General features: G+C 37.7%; 1 protein-coding gene across 1 annotated transcript in view; it reads left to right on the plus strand.

Moving 5' to 3' along the window:
- The window catches only part of NDC80 (NDC80 kinetochore complex component), a 35,404-nt gene extending 21,869 nt beyond the window's left edge, over positions 1-13,535 (plus strand). Inside the window, exons 13-17 of the mRNA XM_043889101.1 lie at positions 1,890-1,979; positions 9,314-9,406; positions 9,870-10,000; positions 10,786-10,888; positions 13,115-13,535. Coding sequence (XP_043745036.1) covers positions 1,890-1,979; positions 9,314-9,406; positions 9,870-10,000; positions 10,786-10,888; positions 13,115-13,252 — 555 coding nt within the window. The 3' untranslated portion in view covers positions 13,253-13,535. The remainder of the gene's footprint in view (positions 1-1,889; positions 1,980-9,313; positions 9,407-9,869; positions 10,001-10,785; positions 10,889-13,114) is intronic.
- The last annotated feature ends 1,894 nt before the right edge of the window (positions 13,536-15,429 follow it).

The following is a 15,429-nucleotide window of genomic DNA, read 5'->3' on the forward strand; positions in this document are numbered from 1 at the left end:
ATGAATTATTTATTGAGTATCAACTACATTCCATACCAGCCAGATGCTGAGATAAAATACCCAGAAAGAGGAATTCCCTGGTGGTCCAGTGGTTAAGACTCAGCATTTTCACTGTCAGGGCCAGGTTAAATCTCAGGTTGGGGAACTAAAATCTCTCAAGCCGCACAGCACAACCAAAAAACAACAACAAAAAAAAAGTAAAGATACAGTCCCTACTTTCCATATTGTTGTTTATTGGCAGACAGATTTTGATTAAATAAATCTAAGCTCATTTTCAATAGAAAAAAATGCATCCAATGAACATTTAATCTTTTACTATTTTGTTTCTCAAGCAGCTGCTTGGTAGATAGGCAGATAGTTTCAGTTTAGTTCAGTTCAGTCGCTCAGTCGTGTCCGACTCTTTGCGACCCCATGAATCGCAGCACGCCAGGCCTCCCTGTCCATCACCAGCTCCCGGAGTTTACTCAAACTCATGTCCATCGAGTCGGTGATGCCATCCAACCATCTCATCCTCTGTCGTCCCCTTCTTCTCCTGCCCCAACCCCTCCCAGCATCAGGGTCTTTTCCAGTGAGTCAACTCTTCACATGAGGTGGCCAAAGTATTGGAGTTTGAGCTTCAGCATCAGTCCTTCCAATGAACACCCAGGACTATAGAGTTTACTCACCTGTATTTTGAGTAGTTTGATGTGTTAGTGCAAGAAAACAATTTCTGGATCAAATTACTGTAGAAAAGATTACCCAATGCAGAATGAATGCATATGCTCAGAAAAGAAGAAGCTTTTCTTTGCCCCCTGGAAATAGTTTTACATGATAATAGGACAATAGAAATATCATCAAGAAAATGCAGCCTCAACTGTCATAAGTAGTATTTGGAGAAAGATTCTTAAAGAGATTAAAGAGTCAACTGTATCCTTCAAAAAACAACAGCCAAAATTTAAAACTCAGCAAAGATTTCAGAAGACCTACTGAAAACATTGTAGGGTTTTGAAAACATGTACAGAGTTTTATTTTGGAGCAATGAAATTGTTATAGAATGAGAATACCTTGTGAATGTACTAAATGCCATGGAGCTGTATACTTTAAAAGAGTTGTGGGTGAGAGAAAGCCTCCCTCCTGCCTCCCAGTTTTGGCACTCCAACTTAAGCAATCACCAGCTGGAAAACTGGCCGCTGAGAAATCCTGGGACATCTGACAAAGGCAGGTATGAGCTAAGCTTTCTTACCTCGTCAGCCTCCTAGACCTCAGACTACAAAAGCCAGTGGAACGGAAAGTGGTGAGAGCCCCTTTTCTCTCCTGTTGTGTTAAGTCCTCCCACAGGAACTCAGGAAAGGCAGAGGGGGGAATTGCCCTCTCTCTGACGGGGTCCAGATCTTCCTCGTTCTTCTGCAGCCTCAGTCCTACTTTGTGCGGCTTCTGCATCCAGTACTTGGTGGACAATAGTCTTATTTCAAGTCTTCTGCTGTTAACAACAGAGTTAGAATGAGGAGCAAAAAAATGAAGAAGAAATATAATTATAAGGCTAAAGAATTGGAAAGGATTAAGGGGAAAATGATGCATCTAGAGAACAGAGCATAAAAATAAAACCTGCATATAATTTGTTTTCAAGAAAGATAACATTGAACTACGTGTACTTAAAGAATGTTTAGTAATAGCAGTGAATTTCCAGAATAGAGAAGCCAATCTAGAATTTTGCAAGTATTCAAAACCAAAAGCAAGTTACATTCCATAATTATGGAAATTGCATTAAAATTAGTTTTATTTTCTTATTGATGGTGTATTAACTTAGATTTAAAAACACTATGGCTTCACTTCTTTTCTCCAAAAGATTGCTCGTGAGAAAACTTTTGGAACTATGTCATATGTAACCGGCATTCCTATATGTTTTATAGGCACCACTCAAGGAACTCTTGAACCAAACTGAAGAAGAAATTAATAAAGCTCTAAATAAAAAGATGGGTTTAGAGGATACTTTAGAACAAGTAAGTAAAAACAGTTGTTAAACAATGTTTTGTGGTTTCCAATTGCTAAGAATGGATTTTTAATAAAATATGAAAAAGGAGAGGTATACCCTTGACCTAGAAATACTTGAAGTAACTTTTTAAGTAACTTAAACATTCTAAGCTTCACATATCATTGATGATGAAGTGATATGAAACTGAGTAAATCTCCCTTTTTTTCTAATGGCAAATCACCTCCTATAACTTGAGGTGATTCAGTAATATTCTTTTTTATAGTAAAAGGAAATTGAGATGGCTACCTTAAAAGTGAGTATATATCATTTGCAGTTAGAAGCTAACTAGCTATGATGGATTAAGAGACTTCCGTTTACCAGATTCTTCAGGACCATGGAATTCAGGGAGATTCAACTTTAAATGCCTATAAAATTCTGCTTCTGAAAGTAGTTTCAGAGAATTCCTGCCTCTGAGATACTTGAAACATACAATCACCAATATAGCTGATAAAGAAGACTATTGTATTCAGTAACCTTTAGGGTGGGGTAAACATTGTTATAGTAGATTAAGAAAAGTTAAAAACTCCTCAAATACAAACAAAAGGTATTATTTACATGGTTAGTGCCTAGTCACTCTTTTAAACCCGTGGACTGCAGCCCTCCAGGCTCCTCTGCCCAAGGGGAACAATTAAAGGAATCCCCTGGCTAATTCATCTCTTTGAGAACTATGTGTTCTGGCTAACAGATTTTAAGATATAAAAGAAATCCTATCTTTTCTGAGAATAGAAGCTTGTTAATTTTTTCTCATCTGAAAATAAAATCTATGCATTTCACAAATAACTTTGAAAGTAACCCACACTTTTTTTTATGTTAACAAATTTTCGTCAATACTTACTTTGTATTAGAAAGAATTTTTCACACCTCCCATACATAGAAAAAGTTGTTAGATAAGTGAAGAGTTTCTTGACACTATTGTTATTGTAATTTGGGGTTTCTACAAATGCATGGGTTTTGTGACATCACAATGTAGGGAAAAGATAAGAATTAGGACTGCTTTAACGGGTGATTCCCAGTGGTAATGGTTATTTGAGGTGAAGTGTTAGCCAACTTCAGTTCAGTTTCTTTCTGGTTGGAGTGGGCAGTAAACCTGAAGACTCAAAAAAGTATGAATTTCAAGCAGTAGGAGCCTCTTGACTGAAATCTGTTTCAGACTGACTTGAAACTTTTTAAAGTCTGTAGGCAGAAAAATTTGGACAGGGTAGGGAGGCAATTAAGAAATGCCTACTATAGTTGAGGCCCCATGTTAATGTCCCAAAGATCAATATAACCAAAGTTTATATGAAATATAAAGTCCCATTCGGAGAAGACTAACATATGCTATTATGCTAATCAGATTTGCTTTTTTTTTCCCCCCCCTGCAAAACTCCTTTGGTCATAGAATAAAGTGACAGAGAGCAGGCAACTGAAATTAAGAGGTTAAGCTGTAGTACTCAATTTGGAAATTATGGAAATGAAGGGAGGAAACTAAGAAAGGGGACAGCTGAAGAAATGTTAAGGAGGCAGGACCCAAGCATTTTGTGGCTGAATGAATGCTAGGAGAGAAAGAAGGAGCAACAGTGACTTCCATTTTTCTGGGGTGGGCAGCGTAAATTAGGAGGAAAACGAGGCTGGGAGTGGCTAGGGCAGTGCAGGAGATGTTGAGCTTGCTGTCCATGAGAGACAACCAAAAGGAAGCTTAAGCAATAGATTGAAAACATAAAAAAGATACTGGGTCTGAAGCCAGGGGTGTGGGTGACATTTCTTAAAATGTGTAGAAGAAAGTGGCAAAAGATTGGCAAAGGAAGGAAGTAAACAGAATAGTTGGAGAATAATCAGAAGAGGGAGGATATACTGTAAAAGCCAAGTAAAGAAGAAAGAGTGACCCTAACTAAACTTATGTGGTAAAGAGTTCACAGTATATGAAAAGTAAGTGAAAAGGGGCTTCCGTGGTGGCTCAGACAGTAAAGAATCTTCCTGCAATGCAGAAGACCCAGGTTCAAGCCCTGGGTCAGGAAGATCCCCTGGAGAAGGAAACCCACTCCAGTATTCTTGCCTGGAGAATTCCATGAACCAAAGAGTTCACAATATATACATAAATCATCTTGCTGTACATCTTAAACCCATGCAATGTTTTTTTTTTTTAATTGAAGGATAATTGCTTTATAGTATTGCCTTGGTTTCTACCAAACATCAACGTGAAACAGCCATAGGTCTACCCATGTAAACCAATGCAACATTATGTATCAATTATATCTCAATAAAACTAGAAAAAAAGGGAGTGATCAGAGATGTCATGCTCCAGAGACTAAAAACTGAAACTATTTTTAACTTTTATAGTGGATTAACAATGTGATAGTTTCAGGTGAACAGAGAAGGGACTCAGCCATACATATACATGTATCCACTCTCCCGCAAACTCCCCTCCCATCCAGGCTGCCACGTAACATTGAGCCGAGTTCCCTGTGCTATACGTATAACAGTGTGTACATGCCCATCCCAAACTCCCTAACTATCCCTTCCCTCCATCCTTCCCCTCAGCAACCTTAAGTTCATTTCATTTCTAAATTTGTGAGTCTGTTTCTGTTTTTTAAGTTCATTTTTATCTTTTCTTTTTAGATTCCACACTTAAGAGATGTCATATATTTCTCCTTCTGTCTGACTTCAGTCAATATGACAATCTCTAGGTCCATCCTTGTTGCTGCAGACGGCATTATTTCATGCTTTTTAATAGCTGAGTAATATCCATGGTGTGTGCGTGTGTGTATGTATATATAACATACATATACATACACACTACATTTTCTTTATCCATTCCTGTGTCTATGAACATTTAGTTTGCTTCCACGTCTTGGCTATTGTTAACAGTGCTACAGTGAACATTAGGGTGCTAAAACTATTTTTTGATTTGACAAGTAGTTTAACCAGGTTAAGATGGCATAAGATAAAATAGCAGTTTGAAATAGTAAAGGTTAAACAATAGCAAAACTAGTCAATCTGATAAGTACTTTAAAATAATTCCCAAAACCATTCAAGAAAAAATGAGAGATGGATGCACTATAAATATGGAGGAATTTACTTAAATTATGAAGTAATACAAAAATCTATCTTTAAGAAATTTTGCTTATAAGACTAGTTTAACCCTCATACCACAGCCTAACAAAGATACCACAAAAGAAGAAAAACCAATCACACTTACAGATATAAGTATAAAGTTTAAATATTAGCAATTAAAATTTGTTTAGCAAGTAATTTTTTTAAGAGTCTGCTATATATGCCTGTACTACAGTCAGTGTTGGTGATATAATATCTGTCTTTGTGAATTCTTATTTGTTTGGAAAGGTGGGCGTGAAAACAATTATAACAAATTCATAACATTTTTAGCGTATAAATACAGCATGTTGTGGATTCTCAATACACCTACCTAAGATAAGCATAAGTTCTTTCTGAAGGAGGTAGTAGATGAGATGAGTTGTGAATAACAAGTAGGAGTTGGCCAGTGGATGCACAAAAGGATACAAACACAGACACACACACCTGCCTCTGAAGGCCCAGACACCGAAGACCATGATGTGTTAAAGAATTACCTTCAGTATAAGTAGGATAGGGAAGAAACTTGGAAAAACAAAAACCTAATTCTGAAGAGACTTACTTGTTCTTACTTACTGGTAGAATTTTTATTCTGTAGGCAGCAGGTACCACTGAAGGTTTAAGGAAGGGAATAAAACCTGTGTATCTTAGTAAGCTTACAGTGTTGACATTCTGAAGAATACTTTAGGAGGTAAATGCGACTGGAGACACAATTAAGAGACCGAACAGTATCCTGAGCCATAAATGGTAAGGAGGCAAACCAACACTATTGCAGTGAGGATGGAGAACAGAGATTTAAAGATTAAAACAAAACAGGGAATTCCCTGGTGATCCAGTGGTTAGGACTCTAAGCTCTCAACTGCTCAGGGCCTAGGTTCCATCTCTGGTCAGGAAGCTAAAAATCCTGTGAGCTATGCAGCACTACCAAAAAAAAAGATTTGAGCAACATTATCTAGTCATCCACTTGGATGTGAAGGTTAAGGAAGAGAGTGAGATTAAGAATGTCCAAGAGTCCAACTTTTGTATACGATATCAAAGAAAAGTTATTCGTGACACTTGTTAGCAGTGGTAAGTTAGACTGTATTCACGAGGGGCTATTACAGTGGAGTTTTGTAGTAGGCTCATCCCAAATGCAACAAAGAAAAGTGAGAATTTATAGCCAAGGGGCAGGGTAGGGTAGGGATCAGCAGCTGGAAATATCAGAGTAGGGGTATTCTGTCTAAGCGCCATCCTAATAGGTTTTTTTCTGAAGGCCGGCCAAGGTGACGAGTCATCACCTGGAGCAGGGGATGAGGAATGATCAGATATTCAGGATGGGAGATTCTGGTTTAAGTGACTTGGCAGGATTCTTGCTTAAAATTGGATAACACAGTGACAAACATGAAAGCCCAAAAGTCAACCTAACTGAGAAGAGTTCAGAAGATCCTGAGTAGTTTGGTCAAAAAGAGATTCTTTGTCAGTGACAATATTCTATAACCTTGATGAAAAATATGAAGAAGGTTGTAGAACAGAATTTCAGGCTGGGACATGCTGTTGCAGGTCTCTGGGACATCAAAGTAGAGAATGTCCAGTAGGCAATTGGAGTTTGGAAGTAATATAGATACAGGTAGGTATTTTTAGCTTGCATGTAATTAACAGCCAGGAGATTCCCCAGGTATGAGAATGAGCGAGAGCTCTCCCAAGTGAGCAAATGAGGATACAGCCAAAGAGAGACTACTAGGAGAACATCCAAAGTACAAGCAAAGAAAGAAATCTATTGAATTAGAAGGACACCCCCCCAAGACTTAAAGAGGAAACCAGGAGTTTGCATGATCTTAGAGACCAAGGAAGAAAGTTTCAATAGGGAGTGGTCAGTAACCACAGATCTTATTCAGATTAAGTCTGAAAAGTGCACATTGGCTTTAACCATAATGATGTTCCTCCTGACATTTACAAAAGCAACATGAACCAGAGGAGTCAGAAAGCATGTTACTGTGGAGTGTAAATGGTGAAACAGGAAGATACTATAATCCGAATAGGTTATTCTTCATGGGCTGCTACAAATCTATTGCAAATGTTTGAATCCAAGGAAAGGCAATGAAACTGTGGCTGAAAAGTGGTGTGTGGGAAAGGTTTTTTGTTTTGGTGTGTGGTTTTTTTGTTTTTATAGGAGAGGGTTGTTTGGTTTTGAAGATGAGGGGGCGAGTTCAACGGGAAAAGGATGAAGTTTAAAAAAGCAGGAACACAAGACCTTGTTGGATTTGAATGTGGTCCATGAAGAAATACAAAGGCACGAGATCAGAAAAGAGCTGAAGAGGTTACTTCTCTTCATGAAGAAAATGTGCCTTGCATCCTTAAACTAACTGGAAGGAAGAAGGAAAGGTCTCATGTTGGTTGGTTGGTTGGTTGGTTGGAGGCAAGAAGTGATGGAATTCCAGTCTGGTGGCTTCTATCAGTTATAAAAGAAAAAATTCATCTGATTAATTGATGATTTCTTTGTTTATAAGTGACTTGAGAGCTAAGAAAGAAGGGAGGGAGGGAGGAAGTCAAATATTAATAGCTCTTAGGAGTTGCAGAATTATTGGCGACTAATTTTTAATTCCTCTCCTGTTTACTGCAATGGAATGTGTACTCATAATCAAAAGGGGGGAGAGGAAATGTCTAATTAATTGGTAAAACTGACGTGGCAAGAAGCGCTACTCAGTTAAAAGTAAACACATTTGACCAACCATGAGGGCCTAGTAGAAATTCTGGTTATTGGAGTGTCGATTTTGGTCTTATTGCAAGTGAATTTAATGAAACAGTTTGCTTCAAAAGTAGCATCTTTAGATTGGAAGCAAAAGCTTATAGCTTCAGAAACTGGTCTTTAAAATGTGAAAGGCAAGTTATGTAGAAAAAGTCCTTGGAGTTAGTTTTGATTTCTGGGCATATGCTAGTTGAATGATCCTGAGTAAACTGCATTCTTTCTAACCCACTCTTCTCTCTCTGGTGAATAGAAAAGGAATGTCCCTTTCAAGAGACTTTGGATGACTGAATGAGAAGTACTGTGTGCAAGAAAAAAAAAAAAAAGACAGTACTATACTGCAAGTTTCTTAAATAAGTTTAGTCATTTTACCATCCTACCTTTTACCAAATAACAATAGCTTCACTAAATTTTTCCCAAATCGTATGTTTTGTTTTAAATTTATGTATGTGTAGAATAATCCTTTTAAAGAAAGAAGTCAACTACTTTCTGTTTCCTGTTGCAAATACTACCCTCTTGATCTAGCTGAAAATATTCTGTATTAATTACTGGTATCAACTGGTATCAGCGCTTGTAACAGGAAAAGAAAGAAACACCTTTTTTTTTTTTTTTTTTTTTTTAAGAAACACTTTTTTTCTTCCCTGTTTTGGTTTCAGCAGATCTTAAAGCTCAAACCTCAACAAGATTAAATATTAACTTGATTATTCTCTGGAAGAATGCATTGACTAGAACCAATTAGTAAATATTATCAAATAAAATCAGTGTGAGTAGTTCTCTTTAACATCCCAGAAAGTGAACACACAAATGAAAGCCACATAACTAAAGTAGATAAAATCTAAATAAAAGTTAAGACTTCAAAACAGCAGGGGGAGGAGTGGGTGGGACTAATTGAGAGAGTATCATTGACATAAATACACTCCCATGTGTAAAATAGATAGTAGGAAGCTGCTGTATAGCACAGGGAACTCAGCTCGGTGCTCTGTGAGGACCTAACGGGCTGGGATGGCGGGGGAGGGAAGTGATATAGGTATACATGTAGCTGATCCATATTGTACAGCAGACGCTAACAACATTATAAAGCAAATTCTGTTCCAATTTTAAAAATAAATAAAAAATAAAACCTATCCATTAAATGAAAAAAAAAACTTACAGAGCAAAACAATTTATATTTAAGGACTCTCACAGCTACAGAAAAATAGAAAATCAGATATTGGTATCTTTAATTTACTGAGAATTAAGCCAAAATTTTTTTTTAAGCCAAATTTTTTTATTCCTAACTAATGCCCTGCCATACCATTCTGTGTTTAAATATTACGTATTTAAAGAAATGTCTTCTTGAAATTAACTTTTCTTGGAAAAATAATAAATTTGTATGACATGAAAAGTAAGTCCACAAGAATTAGAAGAAAAAAAAATGGTTCAGTTAGTTGATTGATAATACAAAAGTTTTATAACTTATTAAAAAATTGTTGATGTATAGTTATGGTTTCTCAACCAAAGTTTTATTCCTCAAGTTAAGTACGATGATCACAGAAAGCAGGAGAAGTGTACGAACTCTGAAAGAAGAAGTTCAAAAGCTGGATGATCTTTACCAACAAAAAGTGAAGGTGAGAGTTTTGCCCATTTGTTTAGGTTCTCCAAAGCCACGTTGTCCTATATCTTGTCTACAGTAATCTTCCTGTCCAAAGTTTATTGTAAGGAGTTGTTTTTTTTTTTCTAAAGAACTTTTTTCTGGAATTCCACTATTTTACCATAGACCATGTTTAATATTCCACTACTATTTTATACTTACATTTGTGATTCGGTATATTTCCTATATACAGGCTTGAAATTACTGCTAAATGAATGCAGTATAGGCCTGTTCGAAAGGTCACATTTATGTTTATAGCATAAAATTTCCGAAAGACCGTTTAAAGTCTTACCACGTGTAAAGCAGTAAACAATCCTGTGAATACAAATGTTGATGCCACCTGATTTTTTTAAATGCTTGACATAAAATTTTTTTTCATTCCCCTGGAGCATATAGAATGTGAATATTGAAAAACCGTAACTGTGACTTCATCCTGCTAGGAAGCTGAGGAAGAGGACAAGAAGTGCGCGGATGAGCTGGAGTCCCTGGAGAAGCACAAGCAGCTGCTGGAGGGCGCGGTTAACGCGGGCCTCAGTGAGGCTGTGAGCGACTTAGACGCTGCTCAGCGCGAGTAGGTCCAGCTCGCCCACACCTGCGATGTGTGCTTTCCGCTCAGTCATTTACCGTTTTTGTAAAACTGGGCCTGGTTTATTTGCTTGGCTTTACATTTTAGAGCTGGTGTGGGGAGAAGGAGCGTGAGTAGAACTGAGTGAAGCAGAGCAGCTTAAGATACTTCCCCTGGATGATACATTCTTCTTCTCTGTCACAGCTGTTGTCCCCATTACCTTTCCAGTCAGGAGAGAACTGAATGGTTACAATCCATAGGCTTTAATTTATATTCAAATACACTCAAAAAACTTTAAAAAAAAAAATCTTTCTTCGAGTCTGGAACTGTAATCCTTAAAATCACATGTCCCTGTTTCCTTACTTGTAGCCCAGGGATAGGGAATTCAGGTGAAGGTGTTTGGGGCATATAGTTTTTGTTTATAATTTGAATCCGAATGCCTAAAAGTAGGACTCCTGTTCCCTCCTTCATCTGTATTTAGTGTCTTGTCCCTGAAAGTATTTACATTTATAATCCTTTTGGAGTCTCGGGTAAACAGTATGCTTCCAAATTTTATCTGTTACAAGTATGAAGGTTTGGTACTGTTCGGTGCTGTTGTTTGCATGGGATCCTTGAAAATGTTTTTATTTCTGTTTGATTGCAAACTGGACCTCTGTGAATTAGACACAGAGCAAGCAGAACATAGACAACCACAGCCTAGTTTTATTGAAATACGAAAAGAAGTGAGCTAGCAGGAGCTGACATGTTAGGTTTTCTCCTAGACAATTCAAACAAGAGTTTCTGTCCTACAGATACCAACTAGTCGTGCAGACCACAACTGAAGAGAGACGGAAAGTGGGAAATAACTTGCAGCGTCTTTTAGAGATGGTTGCTATACATGTCGGGTCTGTGGAGGTAAGTGTATGGAGGTCTTTCCTACAATCTAAGAAAGCTTTTTCAAACTCTGATGTATTTCTGTTTTGCTTCTACAAAAATTAAATGATAATTTTTATTTCTCTGGAAAATATGATCTAGTAAAAATTCATCAGAAGAGTCTTACATAGCAGTGTGAATTTGTAGTAATCTGTTTTACATATGTTTTTAACTAATGAATGATTATACCCATTTATTGGTATATGATTCATCAATAAAAGGAAAGAAGCACTGATGCATGCTACATGAATGAATGTTGAAAACGTGATACTCAGTGAAAGATGCAAAAGTGCACATATTTATGACTCACTAATATAAAATGTCCAGAAAAGGCAGATTCGCAGAGGCAGAAAGTAGGTTTATGTTGCCAGGGGCTGGGGTGGGAATAAGGGCAGATGGGCACAAAGATTGTGGTGAAGGTTGTGCAGCTTTGTCACTTGATTAAGTTACTCTTCTTGTTCCTTAAGACATGTTTGTTTTCATTGAGTTATAATATAAATACAAAAAATAGCATAGCCCTTAATAAAAAATAAGTAATCTGTCTTATTTGCATAAGCAATATGCAATGATATTTTATTACATCCAACAGTGTATAATGATGTGGCAGGCCATATTCTACACACCAAAAACATATTAGTACATACAAGATTTAATTAAGGTGAAAGAGCATGTTTTAATGACAAATATTTTTCCTGTTACAAAGCAAGAGTCAGTTAACTGAGTCAATCTGAAGATCAAATTGGCTTTATTCAGTGATTCATGTTTTGGGCAGCATCCCATGTGGCAGATAAAAAGGAGCTCCAGAAAAGACAAGGTTTTAAAAGTCAGAGGAGGTGGGACAAAGAAGTCATAAATTTAAACAGGGTTATTCAGGCAAGGTGGCAAGGTCACCTCCCTTTGTGGGACAGAGGTTGTATTAGGCAGATGACCTCACTGGTGCCAACCAGGAAATTCCAGAAGGACCAGTTATAGTGACATTGCTGGGAAAGGTTGAAACTGCAGTTAGACTGAGTATTAAGTCCTACCTTAGTGATGTAGGCTTAGCTAAAGTGATTCCATTTTGAGCCTGATGTTTCTTTTTAACATTCTTTCCTGTTAATTTCATGTATGTAAACACAGAATAAGGTATTTTGGAAACATGTGATTTACCTTGTCTCCACCTTTCAAGTAGCTTGAAGGTTTAACAATAAAACTATCTCTGCGACCTGCTGTGCAGAGCCCACAAACTAAAATAAATTGCTAAATCTGAAGGTCCTTAGAAATTCACTAGGAGATAAAGTTGGGGGGAGCTCATAATACCACATTAAAAGGTTTTCATTTGTTAGACAACAGAGCATGTGATCTTCTCTCCCCTCATCTCTCCTGAATGACACTGAACTTCTGCTCACTTGCTGGCCAGTGCTCTTCTCTGCTTAGTGGGAAAAACTAAGAAAAGCACCCTGAAATACTGCATCAGAAAACCTGGGTTCTACCCACATCTTCCTAGTTCCACCACTCAGTGTCTCCATAACCTTTCATGGTTCCTTGTTCAAGAGTTATTTTTCATCTGGACCACAGACCAGAAAATTATTTGAGTGGTTACATTTTTGGAGGTCAGAAGTCTAAAATGATCCCTTGGGGCTGCACTCCTTCTAGAAGTCACAAGTTGTCCTTGGGTTGTGGTCTCTTCCGTCATCTTGAAAGCCAGTAACCCAGCATCATCTGTCCTCTCTAACCTCTCTTTGTCCTTATGCCTGCCTTCTCTGACTCCCACACAGCTGATTCCTTCTCACAAAGACCCTTATAATTACACTGGCCCCGTCAGGATCGTGCAGAATAATCTCCTTTTCTCAAAATCCTTAACTTGTTCACATCTTCAAAGTTCCTTAGACCATGTTACATAGCATTCATAGGTTCTGGTGATCAGGACATGGACAGCTTTTAGGAGTGTCTTCAGCCTACCACACCTGGGAACAAACAAAAATTCATTAACAGTAAAATGTATAAGTAAATGTTGGTATATTCATTCAGTAGAATGTTATATAGAAGTACATGAATAAGCTATAGCTATACAAAAGGAGCACAGGAGGGGCTGACCAGGTAGATGTAAGAGTGTTCTGTTTATTCTTATTCTTACAAATGTTGCACTCTTATTTATAGATTTCACAATTAAATGCTTTAAAAGAAATTGATGTTTTTACGTTAACAATTGCTAATTGTTTCCATTAGAAACACCTTGAGGAGCAGATTGCTAAAAATGATAGAGAATGTAAAGAATACGCATCTGAAGATCTCTTGGAAAACATCAAAGAAATTGGAGACAAGTACAAGAAGAGAGCTGCTCTAATTCAGGCTCTTGATGAATGAAGCTAAAGTGTTGATTAAGCGAGAACTTTATTAACAGTGTAAATTTTGAAAGTCCCTTGTAGGTCTGAAAAATCTTTAGCATATCCTATGTCCCTCCTTACAATGAAGTCTCATGACCACATCTTCCCAAGCCCGTGAAATATTTTTATATCTTTTCTAAATCTAGTTCATTAACTTAAGATATGTAGAACCTGAAATTATGGTAACTTGTTGGATTGTTACATTTAGATTTGAAAGACCAGTTGTATTATGTACCTGGAGTTAATAAATTGCCTCAATACAGTGTGTTTTTCCCCTGATTTCTCTGCCTAACTTGACATGGTTAGAAAAATAAGTATTTTGAGTATAAGAATTTTAAAGTATAATTAAACAGGAATCAGCAAACTAATTAGGGCAAATCTAATCACACCCATTCATTGACAAGTCATCTGTGACTGTTTTCCCCCTACAAAAGTTTAAGGATTTCCCTGGTGGTCCAGTAGTTGGGACTCTGTGCTTCCAATGCAAGGGGCACAGTTTCAATCCCTGGTCAGGAAACTGGGCTCCTATATGCCACACAGTAGCCAAAAAGAAAAAAGAGCAGAATTTATTGTGTGTGACAGATCAGATGGCCTGAAAAGCCAAAAATGTGTACCATCCATCCCTTTACAGAAAGTTTGCCAGCCCCTGGGGTAAACTACACAGGTTGGCACTGACCGACCAACTGAAAACCTTTCCTAATCACTCTAGACACATGCTCACACCCACTGTATCCAGAGCTGAGAAACTAAATATCTGGATCCATGCTATCTTTACTCTGAACTTTTCAAAGCTGAAGGATGTGGAATGTGAGAATCAGTGGAAATAATCTCGTTCAACCCCTCTCATTTTAGAGATGAAAATTTATTCCTACAGAAGTTCTGATTTACCTCAGGCCATGCCTCTTAGTGGCAGAAGCCCCCCTCAGCTTCTTAAACCTGCACTCAATCCTGACCACAGGAGCCCTGAAATATGAATGTTCTGGACGGGGAGGGAGTCACGTTGGAAAAAGAAGTTTCTTTGACAGGTCTAAATTGGCACGCTCCTTGAACTCGCATCCACCTCCAGTTGAACATTCTATTCTTTTTATTCCAACTCTAATGCACATCAGAGTGAAAAGCATGATAAAATGAAACATAAGCAGTATACAGCATGAGGCTCAGCAGGTAAAGAATCCACCTGCAATGCAGGAGACACAAGTTCAATTCCTCGGTCGGGAAGGTCCCCTGGAGGAAGAAATGGCAACCCATTCCAGTATCACTGGCTGTGAAATCCCATGAACAGAGGAGCCTGGTGCGCCATAGTCCATGGGGTTGTAAAGAGTTGGACACCACTTAGCAATTAAACACAAACATATACAGAATGGAATGTCTTTTAGGAAGGGCAGGGAAGGGGCATTCAGCCTGGAGTGTCCAATCAAAGACAAGTCATCACTGGGAGATAATTAACAGGTATGGAAAGATTAATGGTTACCAATGTATTCAAGAATCTTGACTCTGACATCTAATAGAACTTTATTCAATGATGGAAATGTTCTGTCTTCACTAACCAGTATGGTACCAGCCATACGAATCTACTGTGTACTCGGATGATATATATATATACAACAAAATACATACTCAGGGCTGTGCCACTCAGAACATAGTATGGAAACAGCACCCACATCACTGGGGAGCTCGTTAAAGATGCAGACTGTTGGCCCCACCCCAAACCTATTAAATCAGAATCTGCACTTTTTGCAGTGTACTGACACAGACTTACGTGTTTAAACTTTTCTTAAGTTCTGGCATATATATATATCCTCCTGTAAAATCATCCTCACAAGCTAATGAATGTATTGATCACTGCTAAAATTTCCTCCTGGCCCTTTTCAGTCCTTCCTCTTGCCCCTACCTGACACCTGCCTGACATGCATCCTCAGGCAAGCACTGATCTGCTTTCTGTTACTTCAGTTTACATTTTCTATAAATAGAACCATATGGTATGTACATTTTTGTTTCTTTTATAAAGCTGTGAGGTCCATGTTGCAATAGTTCATACCTTTTCATTGATGAGTAGTGTTCCATTGTATGTATATATTGAGTTTATTTATTTACCTGTTGATGGACATTTGGATTGTTTATAGTTTGGGGCTATTTTATAAATAAAGTCATTATGAG

This window comes from Cervus elaphus, chromosome 27 (assembly GCF_910594005.1).
Source record: "Cervus elaphus chromosome 27, mCerEla1.1, whole genome shotgun sequence".
NCBI classification, from domain to species: domain Eukaryota; kingdom Metazoa; phylum Chordata; class Mammalia; order Artiodactyla; family Cervidae; genus Cervus; species Cervus elaphus.